Raw genomic sequence first — 17,869 nt, 5'->3', positions numbered from 1 at the left:
GAATCCTTTTTTACATGTTTCCAATAAGCACTATCAATTCAAAAGGCCCTACCCAGCATATAAACTACTCAAGTAAAACACAATAGGACACTTCAGCTCCATTCCAACCCTAATCTTTCTCTGATTACAATATATTTCACCACCTTAGCATAAATAGAAAAAAAGGTGTATCTGTTGTTATAATGAGTAATTAAGTGTGTCAGCTTAGGAAGACTATCATTTCAAACCTAATAAAGATGCATTTTGTGCTTAGACAACTTCTAGGTAGTTCACTGTGCAGGATAAGAAAAATTGCGGGTTCTTTACGACATTTTTGTAAATCTCTGAGCACTTTAAGAACAGACCTAATTTTCTCTGTTGCCATTATATGTCACATATATGATGCTTTTTTTTCTTGAATAATTAGGAATCCAAAAGGTACCTTCTCTTGTTCCCAACAAAACTACAGTCCAGAAGCCATCTTAAAGCAACCTTTGGAGAAAGAGTTTAGAAATGGTAGTTTTCCTAATGGTAGTGCTCTTGCAAAAAGTGCGAGCAAAGAAAAATGAGCTCAATATTTTAAAACGTGCCATTCAATTACATGGCCTAAATTAATAAATCAAAGTGGCCTGGTGCATACGATGGGTCGTCCTTTTCAGCACACACGACTCTGCTCCGTGGCGACTGCTTCGAGTTGCCCTTTTTTATTTCTTTTCAAGCTTTAAAACTGTCCAGCGCCCTTGTTCGCGCTCGTGAAATGATTTCCTTGGTTGCTTGCTGGGCATGCCACTTCATTTATGTTCCATATTCTGTTTCCAGCTAGTTGAACACTTTGGATAGCCAGGCTCACAGTGATACAACACAAGGTTCGAATGTTACATGCTGCGTTTTAGTCAATCCAAGCTTCTATTTCAGTTCGCCAGCCAATCTGCTTTTGTCACTGCCCAAAATTTGCCTTTCCGTTTTTCTTTTCAGCTTTCAGCTATAATCTAGATAGCAAGTCCTTTCTGGCTACAGAGCGCAAAAAACAAGCATTATAACTTGGCTATACCCTCCGCGTTCAGTCACTCCGCAAGAGCAATCCAGGTTACCCCCGCCCGCCATGCTGCATTGGTCTCATGTCCTTGCCATGCCGCCTGCCATCTACCTGCCAGAGCCATGCCAGATTTCTGCTCACAATGCTGGCCTTTTCTTTTTTTTTTTTTCTCTCCCCAGAATGGAGCCTTGGAACCCCATCACATTAAAACTTCTCGGCCACAGAAATTTACAATGCCTCAACCGAAGACTTAAATTCCTCAAATTCCTACCATACAAAAGAAAAAAATATACACAACACCACTGATGGCAATTAGGTTAAACTAGTTTTTCAGAAATTCGGAGTACTTTGACACGTATCTGCACCTGAGACAGAATAGACATTATCATGCCCTTCTCACAAACAAACTGGTACGAAACAAGCTCCCACCAACAAAGATACCTCTTCCCTTTCCAACAAGATGACCATACTTCGATTAAGCCCACAATACTTCCTATTACTATGTCGCAAATCGGCCAATTAGCCTATCTATCCGAGCTAAAAGCAAGCCAAAAGGGAAGCACTCACCGCCACCACCCCTGTCGGCCTCCCGGTCCCGTTCCCGCTCCCGTTCTCGCTCACGGTCGCTGGCCCGGTTCAGCTCATTGGCGTGCGAGCGCAACAGGTGCAGGATGGATTCCCTAGTGTCCCTGTCCTGGCGCCAAGTGGCCTCGTCTATCTCCTCCGAGCCCTGCGGCTTGGCTTCCGAGGCTGCACTGTCGGCGGCCGCCTCTGTCCCACCAGACTGCTGCTGAGGCTGTGATGTGGTCTTCTTGCTAGCCTTGTACTCGTCCAGCTTCTCCTTTGTCTTGGCATCCACTTTCACCTGCCATGACAGCAGCAAGGTAGAAAGAAGGTCACGAATACGGCCAATGCCGTTTACCGCCAGCGTCACGCGGCCACTCCGAAGGCCCTCGAAACAATATCTATTGTCCCAATAATGATTTCAGGGCTTCTAAGTGGAAGGTTCCAATGGCCACCAAATCAAGGGGGTCATGTAAACACACACATAAAGATTTCAAGGGCCTCCAAGCAGAAAACACATGCGCACCCCCATAGTGGTTTGCGAGGTTTAACGTCCCAAAGCGACTCTGGCTATGCGCCCCCATACACCCATACAGGGCACCCCCATACAGAGCACTCCCAGTTGTACATGAACAAATCACAAGGACATACGATAATTTGCAAAAATAACCATCAGAAAGCAGCACACAGGGTCCCAGAAGGCACATAAACGCACATTCCTAGGTCTTTTTCCTGCTACAACATGAACCAGATTGATCAACAATTCACACCAGCAAATTACAGTCCAAAAAATTTGAAAATTACAAATCTGGGTGCGCTTACTGAACTCCCACAAACGGAGCATCAGATGTATCGATAGACATTCCACAACCCCTACAGGTGGCGCTTCTCCTCCCAATGGTGCTCCCACAATCACTTGAAGCGCGCAGAGAGGTGCCTGGTGTTAGCCACGTGAAAATGTAAAACTATGTGACCCTTTACTCTGGCGGCACCGTTTTCTTACAAGACTCTGCTGCCACGCGGCAAAGCTAGCATACAGTACTATGCCTGCCATGCAGTGAAGCTAAGCTGGTTGACTCAAGACTGCCAGCATAGGCTTGCTTCCCTCGCTCTGTTGGCTAGAACTGCTGTGCTTATAGTGCACTGGTAACTTGAGCAGGCCACTCATGCTAGGCAGCGGCTAGTTACAAAGCACCATCGATGACAACTGCTATGCAAAGCAGGTTAGGTCTAGCAACACCTAGCGAGCAACACGCAGCTAGAGTGCACGGGACTTTAATAAGAGTCACGGAGTCCTGTTGCACTTTAGCACTGCACGCACATGCAAACTAATGAAGGGAAGTAAACTAACCGAACAGAGAAAGAGAGAGAGAGAAGCAAGACAAGAAAATTAGTACGCACCACAAGTTTCTTGTCTCCGATCTCCCACTCGTGTAGGATGCGAATGGCCCTCATAGCCGATTCGGGATCTCCATATTCACAGAAGCCAAAGCCTGCAAAAACAAGTCGCCACCCTCGTTAGTGGGCTGCGCCCAACATGCTTACCATCTAGAGGACACGAGAGTGCCAGGCGTTAGCATACCTTGCAGCCAGCCATTGGCGCCCTGCACTCGCTTCCAGCTGACCACTGTCCCGCAGCGCTGTGTTCCCCAAGAAAAACATCAAAATGGTTACAACAAAAACAAATCAGCAACAACAATAACAACACAGCAATGGTTAGAGGCCTGACTGAAACAAGGTCACACAAAAGCGTACTCACCTGAAGAATGAGCCTGATCAGGTTGTCCGATGCTCGTTCAGTTATGTTACCCACAAACACGGTGACAGGGGGTCCTTTGGATGTGTTCTCGTGCTACGAAAAGCAGTGAAAAAGAAATATACAGTGCACTGCTGACAACAAGACAGTTGAAAAAGGAAACAGAACGGAAAGCACACCAAGAGTGGCAAATTATTCGTTCAGTGGGACACTAGTGGTAACATGCTGTCAAGCTACCCCAACATGCCAGCCACAGCAGAGTGCACAATGATACGCATAATAAAGGGTCACCATTCAAGTCCAAGTCAAAAAAAAAAAAAAGTCCAAGTTGAAGAAGCACCGACCATAAACATTATCCGTTCTGCCGTGCCAAGCCCCCCTCCAATTTGCGGGCAAGCATTCTTCCTTCGCTATTAGGCTCACGTAACTACTGCTCTGAATGCCCTGCATGAGTAAGTAGTAGTAATAAGTAGTCAATCCAATGAACATTCTTTACAGTGGGAAGGTATTTAGGATATGCTCAGTTCATCACTCCTTGTAGCAACAAATAAAAAGAAAAAACTGACACAGGAACAAACTTCACGGCCAAAAAGGATCTGAACCACCGCCGGCATAAACAAAGCAGCCTCGTTTCCCGATATCGCCTTAGACGATCCGGTCACACTTCCTCTCACCATCCAAATTAGGAGAGCACCGTATCAGCTGTGGACAACAGCAAAAGAAAAGGGAAAAAAACTCAATTTGTAAAGGACCAGGCTTAGTTCAGCAAGTTACTGAGTGCATTAAAGGAAGAAGGTGTGACCACGAGTGAAGTGGTTACTTGCTTGTAAACATGAGTTCTCCACTCATGAAGTGCACTCTAGTTAACAAAGAAGCTATAATAAAATAAAAACTAAAGAAAACAAAAACAGTTGCTAACTATGGGCAGTGGTATGTGGCGTGGTATTACTCCGTTCAACAGTAAGTAGAATCGGCCTTTATTATTCGACAATACCAAACAAGCCAGAGGCATCGAAATTCTTGCGGTTTTAATTTTCTCGGGAGCTTTTTTGATAACCAGAAAAGCCTTGACAATGGGCTGCGTTCTGTCGCAGAGGAATTGTGTTGGTCAATGCAGACTTAAGTCGTATCTGATTATAGGTAACATAACCCAGCTGTGCGCGAAGCCAAGCGCAAACATTAGAACCTCACGACCAAACTGGGAACCAGTGCCAACTGCCAGCTGAATTATCTGTATCAAGCCAGAAACTTAGCCACTGCAAATGTCTCCGAAACACCACAGGTACCGCTTCTGCAGCGAGGCGTGCTCCGAGCGGTGGGGAGAACGACCACTCACCGACTGCTGGTTCCGGCGCACGAGCGGCTTCTTCTCGATGACTGCCGAGCCAGAGCCTGAGCCGTGGCCACGCTTGCCTTGCGAGCGCGGTTGCGGCGAAGGCTGCTGCTGCGGCGGCTGCGCCAGGATCGGAATCGACGGAGGCACCGTCACAGCCACGTGAGCCATCATCTGCACCAAACAACATTCACACCGTTGTCAATGCGAACCGTGTGGCAGAGTACCTATCAACATTAATGTTCCCCCCAGGGTAACCCGTTCAAAATCAATGTTCCCCCCAGGGTAACCCGTTCAAAATCAATGTTCCCCCCAGGGTACCCCCCTCAAAATCAATGTTCCCATCAGGGTACCCCCCTCAAAATCAATGTTCCCCCAGACTGTGGGAGTGGGAGGAATGATCTAGTACCCCAAGCACCATGCAACACCCCTGGTTCACTGTCCCGATCCAAAGTGAGGCCTGCAGTACTCCCTCCCCACTCTCCCCCACCTCTCGATCAACTGGCGACTGCAGTTTCATCCCCTGTCATCATCTTCCACCTCCTCTTCCCTCTCTTCACTTTGCTTCCTTTTCACTACAGCTTCACAGGCCAATGGCAGGCACTTTTTACAACAATAAACATGCGTTGGTATTACATTAAAGGACACCACCAATACCTACCAACAGATGCCAAAGATATCGCGCTATGGACTTTGCATCGAAGTAAGCATAGCAAAAGACATCCCTCCAACTGACCCTCTACTCTACTGGGGAAAGAAAGGTACCCCTAAGGAAGAGGGACTTACCGGTGGCATCACACCCATTGCCATCGGTATCATGCCTCCAGGGACTGAAACGAAAGTGACAATCAACAATCAAACATGTGCGCACACTACCAATAATACCTATGAAAGCCGAGCCAGAATGAAACATGCAGGACGGTCTCACAGCAAACTGCTAAAGAAGCGACAGCAATCAAAGGCATGCTTGAAAAAAGCCATAGGGAAGTTACTCTGTATCAGTAAAGCAAGACTACAACTGCAAACTATACAAAACCGCTCTCGAAAGCAATCAGGATGCACTTAAGATATAACAAAACTGTTTTTATAGGATGTATAATGCATATATTTGCTTTAAGCTTAATTAGTCACTTTCAAGCAGCCAGTCTTTTTTTTTTTCCTTTTGCATGGCAACTCGGTTAAAACTATGTTAAAAACACATTACTGGGATAAAGCAGAACGTGCAATGTGACTTTTTACATGACACCCTAAGTTAAAGCACACTATAATTGGGTAAAGCAAAGAACAAAAAAAAAAAAAAAGAAACACAGGCATGCAGTTGCAAACAAAGTTGTGAAAAAATGCAGTAAGCTTCTTCGGGAACAAAGCGACCAACAAAGTTAACAAAAGAACACTTTCCACTTACGTCTCCTGACCACACTGTAAGAGACCCTGATGCTTTTATCTAGAAATGGCACATTCAAGAGCTTAACCAGCAGTCACACAGGAGTCTACAAAGGCAAAGTGCACTGTGAGGTGCAGAGAAAATTCACGGTCCTCAAAGCCAAGCACAACAAAACCTGCAGTGACGTTGACGGCACTTTCAACGACGCAAATCATGCACTAATACAGTGGGGGGCATGCATGAAACCCGAATAACAACAAAGTTGCAATGAATCAAGAGCAAGGTTATTTAAAATCAGTGTGGAGCTCTGCACATTGGATGGCTGTGACAATTAAGTATTACTGCACACTTCATGCCATTCATCACCCTAATATTTTACAACCTAGATGTAGAACGCAATGCAAGATATCCAAGTGTAGCAAGAGCATTCCAACCCGCCTCATCCCGTTCATGTTTACTTCGCACATGTTTACATTTTATGGAAGGAAGGAAGCCATACCAAAAAAATTTACAGCTTCCCCAAATTGCATGGTAATAGTCTGCAGTGCCATCAACGCAATCAAGGCAACCTCTCCAAGTATAAAACTTGAAGTTTTTTCAAGCCTCCTTCATAATCTTGGTGAGCTTCATTGCGACTTTGCCATAACCACTTAATAAAAAAAAAATGATAAGTTACAAAACTTCTTGCTTGAAAAGACTGGCTAAAATAAGACAATAATTTAGACAGAAGCTTGAACCATGCTAACAAATTCAACTGCAGAGCCTGCCAATACAAAAGTCAGCTGCCAAGGAAATAATGCAAGCTCAAACACACACCACGAAAATCAAACTTAACTGATTCAACCCAAACTTCAAATTGCTTGACAGGCATTAAAAATATATGTGCATTATCTATAACAAAGGTGAGGCTTCACAATGGCAGCACAACATCCAAACAACAAGGACGCAATCAGAGAAAGAGAGAGAAAGCAGCATGCGTATATGTCCCAGTGGTTACTAACCTAAGTTATTATTCATAACGTCGTCTGCCTTAGCAGCAGTGTAAAGGCACACACAGTGGTGTCAGAGAAAGAAAACATCACATTTTCTATACGGCAAGAAAGACGCTATTAAATAAAGCAGCGCATATACTACACTATGAGAAAACATGGCCCTCGCAAGCCCCTTTCCCCTCTTTCTTTTTTTTAAAGAAGCAATGCTGTAACACTCCGTCGGGCTTTCAAGCAGGCCAACCCGCTCCCACACAGTCTACCCTGATGGCTAAGAATGCATGGCAATAAAAAAAAAAGCAAAATATAAAATAAAGATTATTGGCTTGGTCTAATTCTGGGGTTCTCGGCCATGGATGTGACTGTGACCTTCAAAGCACGAGTGGAAGTGGTGGAAACTCCTAACGGGGGGGGGCGGGGATTCGTGTGCGGCGATTTTGTGCAGACTGCAGCCACAGGTGGAGAGAGATTCAGTCGATGCTAAACCGGCCTTTAAAAGATGTGCACTTAATAAGAAACGATAAGACTGCACGTTGGCGCTACTAGAAGGGGTTCGACTCCTCGTCGGACACTCTGGAAGCTTTGCATTGCTGCCCTGTCCAGTATTGCAGCCGGAGCTCAAGTTTCACCAGTGCCAGCATCAACAAACGCTGTAGGCGATCTCTCCTCTCTTGTGCACGCTCTCCATGCCCAGACACCTCTCGCGCTTGTTTCCGAGAAAATAAAGCCGTCGGCTTTGAACCTCCGTGCTTATTTTAATCCTATAAAGCTATTTATAGTCAGGCCAGAGCTATCGCGTGACCTTTCTTTTCTTGTGGCCGTGGGTTTCATGAACCCCTGCCTCAGAAGCACTGGCCTAATTGATAGGGTTTAACGTGTCAGAGCAACTCATGCCATGACAGACACCATAGTAGTGGAGGGTTCTGGAAATTTTGACCACCTGGGGTTCTTTAACGTGCACTGACATCACACAGCACATTGCCGCCTTGCTTTTCACCTCCGTAGTAAAGCTGCCAGGATTTGACTCCACATCCTTGGCTTCAGCAATCGAGTGTCCCAACCACTGACCAACCGTAGTGGGTGAATAAAGCTTATTAAGCACGTCTGTAAGTAGAGGAGACGAAAGTACAAGCAACATTAATTTCAGATCATGGGACTTCACATACGGTTACACGTGAGAACTGGCCATACAGTAAAACTGCCTTCAGAGCTAGAGGTTTGGTTTGGTTTATCGGGTTTAGCGTCCCAAAGCAACTCGGGATATAAGAGACATTGTAGCAGAAGGCTCCCGAAATTTCAGCCACCTGGGGTTCCTTAACGTGCACTGACAACGCACAGCACATGGGCGCTTTGCTTTTAGCCTCCTCCAGAGCTAGCGAAAAACTGCCGTTATATGCGTGCACATTGTGTTAAAAGCATTAGGAAATAGCTTGCAGAATAACCTAAAATTTATCGTTTTCAGCCATGCTTGGCCCTTGGCAGAAATGTGGTTTTTTAAACATTTTTACTCTGGGGAATCAACATCGTATCTGGTCATTTATTTTGAGCCTCCGAGTGCAACGGTACACTGCTCTTTATTAAATATGTGCTCCCAACCTAGACCAAATCGGCCAATGGCTTCAGAACAAAGAATCGCATTTATTGACCCCACAGCAAATACTAGCCTATGCATGTAGCCCTACCACTTCACTAAACTTCTTTTTTTTTTCCGCAGTGCACATACATGGCTATGCAGCTCTACTGGAAAATCTTTCAAAATAGACTAAATTGATGCTCTCCGTGAACTACAGCACCTGCTAAAAATAAAGAGAGACTAAATTGATGCTCTCCGTGAACTACAGCATCCGTTAAAAATAAAGACAACCTCAAGCTCGCACAATCGTGCACGAGTCTGCAGCAAAGGCCACACCCCCGGTTCCACCTTTTGCCGATCTTCACTCAAGAAAAGAAAGTTCAAAGATGGTACTCTTGTTTCAAAAGTGCTTATAAAAGCCTTGATAGATTCTCTTAAAGTAGCGCATATAACTACTCGTTAAAAGGATACCGAGGTGGGCTCTACACAACTCTGAGCATATAGATAATTGAATTCCGGCCTTTGCTGGTCATGTTATGTTTGGTTGGTTTGTGGGGTTTAACGTCCCAAAGCGATTCAGGCTATGAGAGACGCCGTAGTGGAGGACTCCGGAAATTTCGACCACCTAGGGTTCTTTAACGTGCACTGAGATCGCACAGCACACAGGCGCCTTGCTTTTCGCCTCCATCGAAAAGCGACCGCCGAGGCCGGGATTCGATCCCGCGTCCTTGGGAACAGTAGTCAAGCGCCTTAACCACTGCGCCACCTCGGCAGGGTTTCATGTCATGTTATGTACCCTGTCTCCATGCGGGTGCAAATAGACAGTTGGAAGTCGGCGCTTTGTGGTATCCATTGTTGCCTTGTCACTACCTAACCAGAGCATTGTGCATATATGCAGCCTCCATCAAAGCATGCATTGAGGTCGAAAGCCTATGCAATACTAAGGGCCAGTTTGCAACTGCCGAGGTTGCATTTGAAGGATTCTCGCTCTGGCAAGATTCCACAGGTGGAGCGGGTCCCTCCATTGGCAATTTCCAATAGATGGAGATTCAGAGCACGTCCGTGCAATGTAAGTGACAAGCGTGAGCAGTTTTGCATCCCCATTCAACAAACGCTATCAGTTCCAAACACATACGCACATTTTTTTTGTCACCATGACAACCTAGAGAGTTACTCTAATGTGTGAACGCGTTTCTTTACACGACAATGAAGAGAGTTACTCTAATGTGTGAACGCGTTTCTGTACACGACAATGAATAGGCTTCAATATTGCCGTGCAAATAATGAGGGGGCGAGAACTGCTTACATGGCCTATTGAAGGGATAGCTCCCTCTAGATTAGCGACTATGTCTTAGTGCAACCCCCTGTTCATTACAGCCTTTTGCACACCAACAGCGTCACTAAAGTAGGCTGCTCTAAATGACAACACACGCACAGCGGCGAAGTGGAATGCTGGTGTCAGAGCGAAATTTCTTGACGACGAAAAAAAAAAAAAAAAAGCACTTCAAAACAGTCTTTTTCTCTTTTTTTTCACCTCTGCCACTTAATTCAAGCCTGTGACATTAACAGAAAAGCCTCCATTATAGCTGCTCGGAAGTGAGTTGCAGTGTGGACTAGCCTCAAAGGTCTGTTTTGAATGTGTATTGCGATGTCACTGCAGTTTGCTTGAAAAATGGCTGGTAGCGGGCAATACATGTATTTCATTTTTGCGGCTTTTTCTAGCTCAACAATGTGGTTTCAGTTAATGCTCACAATGAGGAGAATCAATCAGGCAGCCCTTCTCAAAAAGAAAAACAGCGGGGTCTGCCAGTGAGAACTAGATTAATATCGGAGCCATTTAAGTGGCAACCGTGAATTTGAGCTCTTAAGAAAGCAGGTTGTAATGCAAGCAGCTCAGACACAACACCAGCACCTAATTCAAGCCCTCAAGACAGAGGGGCAAAGTAAATCTCTATAAAACAATAAAATTCTATTTTGGTATCCCTTCCTTTTCCAACAAAAACAATGAAATGAAGGAAACGGAAACCCCAGAACTGAATCTCCTTACGGTCCTTAGCATACTGCGTTTGTTTCAGCCCTTCCCCGAGCCATTAGACAAAAAGTCTATCCAGTTTAGCACCAAATTACCACAAACGAGTGGACCAAACAAATAACTAGGTGCACAATCAACTCTTGATAGGTCAAACTTGATGAGACTATTTGTTCTATGTAAATAAAAGGAACCTTTTTAAAAACGGAAATGTTAACAGGGTAAAAATAAAAAATCAGCTCCAAAGACCGAAAGTTCGAATTAACGTTTTCGGAGTGTAAAGGTAGCCCGTGTGACAAACTGGAGATTCGCTATAACCTTCAGCATGACTGTACCAGCTTCCACACCAAGGTACCTAAGTACTTTAAATGCAGACTTTGGAAAGAAAGATCAGTTTTACGGGCTACCCGGCGCTAGTTCATGGAGCATACCAGTAGCCGCTGACTGAGCGAAGCTGTCAAATTCACCGTGAAGCCGAAAAAGCTCGCGATTCTTACCCATGTGAGGCATTGAGTAGGGTGGTGCTAACATGGGTGGTACGGGCATGCCAGGCATGCCCAGTGGCGGTCTATGGGGTGGGAAAGCCATGTCTTCCCGAAGTACTAGTCGGTACTCCTGAAAAGAGAGATCACAAGGGTGACTGTCAAACAGCAATTCACTACCAGAATAGAATGCGCCAAACTCAAGCCCTGTGAACGCGACAACATAAACCTAGACTACCGGAACACGCGCAGTTACAAGGACGGCCTTATGGAAAACCGGCAACTGTATCGACAATGAACTAAACAAACCACACTAGCAATGCCGCGAAATTCTCCAGAGCGGAAGCCACTAAAACAAACAATTATAAAATAAAACAGCGTTAATAGAGGCTGCTGTTTTCTGCAAAACATAAACGCTCGGAGTTTTCATCAAAAAGCGATGAAACAATTTGCAAGGACACAAAGCGAGAGCGCACAAGATGTTACGTGTCCGAGGCTCGGCCTAGCGCTGCCAAAACCAACGTTAGTTTCGCTATTATAAGAGAACAAGACTAACGAGCGTCTACAATCTGCGATAGGTCAAGAACTATCCTGTAACAAGTCTTTAACACATTAAACAACGTTGAAAGGAACAGCAGTAAACTGACCCCAGAGTCCGATCCCACGAAAGAGGGGAGCTAGGCCTTATCTGGGGCATGCAAGTTCGCGGCGGTATTTTGGTAAACAGACAAGGACCTAGTAGCGGTACTTTCTCCCGAATAACGCAAAAGCTCACCGTGGTTACGTTTGGTGTAGGTCGGCTTACAAAGAATCTTTAACGCGTATAAAATACACGAAATATGCACAGACGATAATTGACGAAATGTACAACACAACTCTCATATAAGTAATGGACGTATGTTGGCCTGAGATGGCGCGTCACTGCACGAAGCCATGAAATGACTGCTAGCGCCATCAAGCGCAGAGCGCGCTCACGCCAACACATATGAACGCATTTTTACGGTAGAGCCAGTACTCAAGTCACCGTGCTCAAGTCGTAGTAGCCGTTGGAGTCATCTTTGCTGTGTTTTTCATGCATGTACGCATGTAGACCTAGATGTCTTCCCAAATAAACTTGTTCCTTATTTTTCTAAAAGTGGCCTAAATCTTAGTCTGAATGTTACAGCCAACTTTTGGATCCTTCTGATTGTCTCCAGCGAAAAAGGCGAAAGGATAACATTGACACGCTGGTCAAGCTCTCTATTTATTTAAAAATAGGTAGAAACATGTGTGACTTGTCCATCACATCGTTCGCTCCATGGTAGAATATTCCACTCCAGACCGAGAGCTGCTGCCGTCTAGCGTTGGAACTTGGAAAAATATCTCAAAACGATCAATATGGCGGCGCCCATAACTTTGTTTTCTTGAAACGTATGGCAAGCACGCTGCTTGCACCCAAAACACCACTACGATGGAACCCAAGTGTTCCTGCAAGGGTGTGAGGTCCTGCCTTACTTGTGAAGAGGCCAAGGAGCCCAGCAAGCATGCCATTTCCAAACGTAAGGTGCGACACCCGTTCACATTTTGTTCCGACTGCCGACTCTGTTGGCCCGGCTGGTTAGATGCGTCTACGGAAGGTGCCCAGAACAGCGGCGGCTACTTACCTCCACTAAACATACCAGGCATCGAAATCTACGAGGAGTTCCTCACACACGAGGAGGAAGCGAGTCTTGCCGACGCAATCGACGTTCGTGATTGGGTCGGATCTCAGTCAGGCCGTCTCAAACAAGACTTCGGGCCGCGCGTCAACTTCAAGAAAAAACGCGTGAGAGTCGGCGAATTTGCAGGCCTGCCGGCGTACTTTACAAGCGTAGAACAGAAGATGTCCCGGTGTCCTGTCGTGTCCGACTTCGAAGCGGTCGAGCTGTGCAATCTCGACTACAGCCCCAAGCGTGGATCGTGCATCGACCCCCACTACGATGACTGGTGGTTGTGGGGTCCACGGCTCGTCACATTTAACCTCCTGTCCGACACGGTATTGACGTTGTCCAGGCCCGAGCAGCACTGGATGCTCACCGATGAGGACCTCATTGACGAACCGTCGACTCCAGCTCATCGCCTGGCTGTGCCAAGCGGCGATTGCGAGGTCGTCTCTCACGACAAAAGCGCATGCAAGTCATGGACCGACGACTTCAAGGACTCCATATCGGTGCAGACTCCGCCTCGATTGTGTGTCGTGCAGGTAGCGTTGCCCCGGCGTTCTATGTTAGTGTTGTACAGCGAAGCCCGTTACAAGTGGCACCATTCGATCCTCAGGGAAGACGTTACTAGCCGGCGGATTGCCATGACAGTGCGCGAACTGTCGGAGGAGTTTCTTGAAGGTGGCGCCTCGTGCGACTTTGGCGCTCAGTTGCTGGAAATCGCAAAGTTGCGTGTGTGAAGAGTGAGCGTGCGCTTGCAGCATTGATTTTTCTCCCTGTTTCATATTTTTTTCTTTGTGGAAAGTAGTTCATTGCTGCGCATAGAACACTGGCATCTGTTGACGAGTTATTTTTAAGCTCCTTACTCTCAACAGGTGATCGACAAGCCTCTTAACGTATGTTGCATGCCTCTTTGGTATGTAGCATAAGTATATCTACAGCCAAGACAGCTTTCTGTGACTTTGTAACCGATGCTGCAGGTGTAAAACTTTTCTTTCTGCATGAAGTTGTGCAGGCATATCTAAACTAAGTTCTTTCTTGGCGTTGAATGAGTACTTTTTGGGTGTTCAAATAGAAAGAAATGTGTATTGTTGTTTTTTATGCAACTGCAGCAGTGGCATAGCCAGAAATATTTCTAGGAAGGTATTATATGGCGATGGTAAAAAAAAAAAAAAATGGGCAAAAAAAAAATAAAAAGGCTGGAAGGAAGTGTTCTGACACCTAGTTTTGCCACCCAAGCATCTCATTCATACTTTCTGCTGATCGCAACTTGCGCGGTCTGGTTTTGCTAGCGGCAATAGCTGTGGCCGGTGTGGGTGAAGCGAGTTTCTTTGCTGCCTGGCCTGCAGTGCTTCGGTTTTGCTTCCATTACCACTGTAGCTTCTCCCTTTATACCAGACAGGTACAGAGAAATCTGCCCCTGCCAAATAAGTATACATAAAAGAATAATGGTGTCCATAAGGACATGGCATGTCCAACCAGACTAGCCGTTCAATGTCGCACTGTGCATTACCATTGCACAAGTCTGTCCTCAGTGGTGTTCATGATGAAGTTGGTGCCATCATGCTGGGAAAACCGAAGGGCTTGCAGTATGGTGGTGCCCTCTATGTGTTGCAGGGTCAAAACAACCCATCTCGATACGAGGTGGTCTATGGTTTTCTCTTCCTGCTGGCTGCACGACTGGCACAGTGCAGCCTGCTTTTCAGGTAATGAGTTGTAGAAACACCTGTATGTCAGCTTGCAATAGAAATACTCATGGGCAATAGTTAGTTTATGAGGATGGTAAGCTACATACTGAACTTGAGCCTCGCCACCGGTATCCTCCTTACGCACTGTCTCTTCACAGTCAGTGTCCATTTTCACTGACTTTCTTTGTAAACTGGGCATGCCAGAAAGCCAAACTTCTGCTTAAACGTCTAAATCCGTTTGCACCACTCTCTTCTAATACCAATGACAGAGAGGAACCAGTGGAGACAATGCACTCATTGTTCATGAGGCGCAGTCATTCCTTCGTCCAATGATCTGTGGCACAGGATCCTTCTTCCGCATCCTGAGGACTATCAAATTCACTCATCATACTCTTTGAAAATGTCAGTCATTGCGCTGATGGTGGCCCGAAGGTAACAGTATTGGGATGTCCACTGTACCAACTCACCGCAGGTCAAGTTAACTGCTGTATTCTGCTGGGTACCCAAGAAATGCACTGCGGCAGATATTTTGGCTTTAAGTAGGAGACCAAACTGTTCCAGTTGTGCTGTGGCCATTGTTAGGAGGAACCGATTCTATGCCACATGCTCAGCAGGCAGGACCACATCATCTGCAGCTGTCAGACCTGATAGTTTCCATATTCCAGAAGTCCCATCCCACATTAGGGCAGCTTAAGGCCTAGTGCAGATTGTAGTAAAGCCGGCTGCATACCCAAGACGTGCAGTAGAGGGGAGAGGGGACAACCTTAAATCCACCACAGACCTCTATGAAATCAGTTTGGACACTAGCAAGACGCGGTACGACCATGTTTGCAACATACAGTCGTCTTAACAGATCAGCCTAGCGTAGCGGCAGCCCCTGTGCTGCCAAAGTGCTGAAAGGCTGGTTGTGCAGGACGCTGTCATCTGCCTTTGCAATGTAGTCAAAGGTTCGACAGAATCCTATCTGGCGAGGGGCAAACATAGTGGCTGAAGAAAACATACACTCGCCAAGTACTAAAAAAAATATATATATTTATATTTAAAACATGACGTTTCGGGACACTTAAGGGTCCCTTGATAACAATGGTAGTGTCCGCACATTCTTCATTGTGATCAAGGGGCCTGTAGGGGTCCCAAACGTCATGTTTAAACCATCTTTTTTTTTTTTAGTACTTATCAAGTGTATCTTTTCTTCAGCCAACTTTGCAATGTCTAGGAAGTATCTAATAGGGCTGCATGATTCTATACGTGCCACTTCAATGTGCTGACTTCGTATGAACGAATTGTCTTCGAGCCTTCTGTTGAGGCAGAAGCCACACTGCAGCTTGGTAAAGATGGCTTTCCACTTCATTCATGTGCTCATCCACTCCTTTACTAAATGTGCAGAAATGTGGTAGAAGACACCTGTTATAGTCAGTGGTCTGAAGTTTTGGTCATTGACCTTGTTTCCTCCCTTCTTAAGCACCAGACTAACCTGACCAACATGCCAGTCAGACAGTGTGATATTATCAGCATGTTCGTGGCTGTGCTGTGGTAGGAAAGCTAGAACGCAAGTATCAGAGAAAACAGAAGCAGAACTATATATCGCAAACCGGCTGGGCACACAGGCGTCTGGTGGCGACAGGCAGACGATGTCAGCGAGACGTTTAGCCACGCTCTTCACTGTTTGCATTTCATTTGCTGCCGATAGCATATTGTCGAAACAAGCATAGATCAAAAGTATACTGAAATAGGCTGGGAGGTGCAGCCTGTCTACGCTTCGCTGGATCACCAACAGGCAGCGCAGTCATCGGCATGCATTGTACCGGCCGCTCACACTGTACTGGGCCCCGCTGGGGTGGCGCAGTGGTTGCATTGCTCGACTACTGTTCTCAAGGATGCGGGATCGAATCCCGGCCTCGACGGCCGCTTTTCGATGGAGGCGAAAAGCAAGGCGCCCATGTGCTGTGTGATGTCAGTGCACGTTAAAGAACCCCAGGTAGTCGAAATTTCCGGAGTCCTCCACTACGGCATCTCTCATAGCCTGAGTTGCTTTGGGACGTTAAACCCCGCTAACCGAACCAAACCACTCTGTACTGGCTAGTAATGTAGTATAATTTTATCTGGTAATGGTGTTAATAATCCTTTAATAGTATAATATTCCGGAGCAAGGTCTGCCAAAAATCTGAAGGGGCTATACACCGCTACGAAGCGTGCTGATACGTTTTCTCCCAGTAGTTTTTACTGCGTAGCCACAGAAAGTTCTCAAGTATAGTCCAAAATAGAATAAGCTTGATATATTCTTCGATATTTAGACTGGAATGCTGATAACAGAAAAGGAGCAACAGCCTGCACATGCTCACTCTAATGAGGGCTTGTAGCCTGCATAGCGGGTGCCGTCAGAAAATAGCCCCTTGATGATTCAGCATAAAATGTAAGTGATGCTTATGCAGTGCCTTGACTGTTTTAAATCCACAGGTGTTGAAACGTTGCTAAGTGTACTCGTAGTGGCCATACATGCACGCCAATATATAGATGCCAAATATGCAAATAGACTGAGCATGATGATGCTGTGTTGCAAGTCATATCATGCCAAGAATAGTTGATGCATTTGCTATGCTTTCATAGTGAATGTAGATATATACACTGTGCCCTAGAGTTATCATGCTCAGCAAAGCAGGGTGCATTGTACAACTTGATTATCAGAGTGTTTAATAAGATATGAGCCATATGTCGCCTATGATATTTAGCAGGATAAACAGTTGCCTCCTCTGCCTTAACTAGTGTGATGATTTCTGCAGTACCAGCATTCATACTTTGAAGGCATGCCAGTGGCAAAATGTTCAATTCTCTGTTTGAGTGCTGAAGTACAGGTTTTATCTGCTGCTGGGTGTGTTCAGTTTAAAGGAAACCCAAAGCACCTCTTTCCTAGTCTGTAGAAGTGTATTTGAATTGTTCAGGCACTTACAAGTTATGTTACCCTGAAAGAGTTTCTCTAAGGTATAAAGGATATGTTGTCTCTCAGGAATGTTAATTAATGTTGCCTTTTTTAGCTGTAACTTTTTGTTGAAATAAAATTTGGTGCATTACGGTCAAAATTTGTCTTCTTACTCAAGAATAAATTGCTTTGTGACAGCTCCTTACAGCAGTCATATAGTTCCACCATCAGTACAAATTCTAAATGCCATCGTAGAATTGCATTCTTATTGTCAACACAATTCGCACAGAGTGTTGGTCGCCTCCTTTTTGCACCTTTCAGATTTTTCGTGATTTTTAGCCATAAAATTTTTGGCTCCTGGTTTAGGCCTTAGTGTGTGAAGCAACACAGCCACCTTCATTCATCAGCAATGACATACGAGCATCTGGTGAGCAGGAATGCATCACCACTTGTGAAGATG

At 45.6% G+C, this 17,869-nt stretch overlaps 2 protein-coding genes across 5 annotated transcripts in view; one reads left to right on the top strand and one right to left on the bottom strand.

The window, feature by feature from the left end:
- Positions 1–12,060, bottom strand: part of LOC146176139 (RNA-binding protein 25-like) — a 41,488-nt gene extending 29,428 nt beyond the window's left edge. For 3 of the 4 annotated variants that reach the window (XM_084582468.1, XM_084582465.1, XM_084582467.1), the window contains exons 1-8: positions 11,901–12,060; positions 11,141–11,258; positions 5,455–5,498; positions 4,672–4,842; positions 3,339–3,431; positions 3,162–3,219; positions 2,981–3,072; positions 1,583–1,880 (exon numbers count right to left, since the gene is read on the bottom strand). In XM_084582468.1, the coding sequence (XP_084438594.1) occupies positions 1,583–1,880; positions 2,981–3,072; positions 3,162–3,219; positions 3,339–3,431; positions 4,672–4,842; positions 5,455–5,498; positions 11,141–11,231 (847 nt within the window). In that variant the 5' untranslated portion in view covers positions 11,232–11,258; positions 11,901–12,060. Of the gene's footprint in view, positions 1–1,582; positions 1,881–2,980; positions 3,073–3,161; positions 3,220–3,338; positions 3,432–4,671; positions 4,843–5,454; positions 5,499–11,140; positions 11,259–11,772 lie in introns of all 4 variants that reach the window. The other variant, XM_084582466.1, reaches the window with a different exon arrangement.
- A 409-nt stretch (positions 12,061–12,469) lies between these two features.
- On the top strand, positions 12,470–17,560 carry LOC146176138 (alpha-ketoglutarate-dependent dioxygenase alkB homolog 4). Its single transcript, XM_084582464.1, has one exon. It carries the CDS (start codon positions 12,576–12,578, stop codon positions 13,542–13,544), a length of 969 nt encoding a protein of 322 aa, XP_084438590.1. The 5' UTR covers positions 12,470–12,575; the 3' UTR covers positions 13,545–17,560.
- Positions 17,561–17,869: the final 309 nt, after the last annotated feature.

The sequence above is a fragment of the Amblyomma maculatum genome, chromosome 10 (genome assembly GCF_055883805.1).
Source record: "Amblyomma maculatum isolate TAMU_Amacu chromosome 10, ASM5588380v1, whole genome shotgun sequence".
Classification (NCBI taxonomy): domain Eukaryota; kingdom Metazoa; phylum Arthropoda; class Arachnida; order Ixodida; family Ixodidae; genus Amblyomma; species Amblyomma maculatum.
Note: the sequence above shows the minus strand (reverse complement) of the source record. Positions and strands in the feature narration are given on the sequence as shown.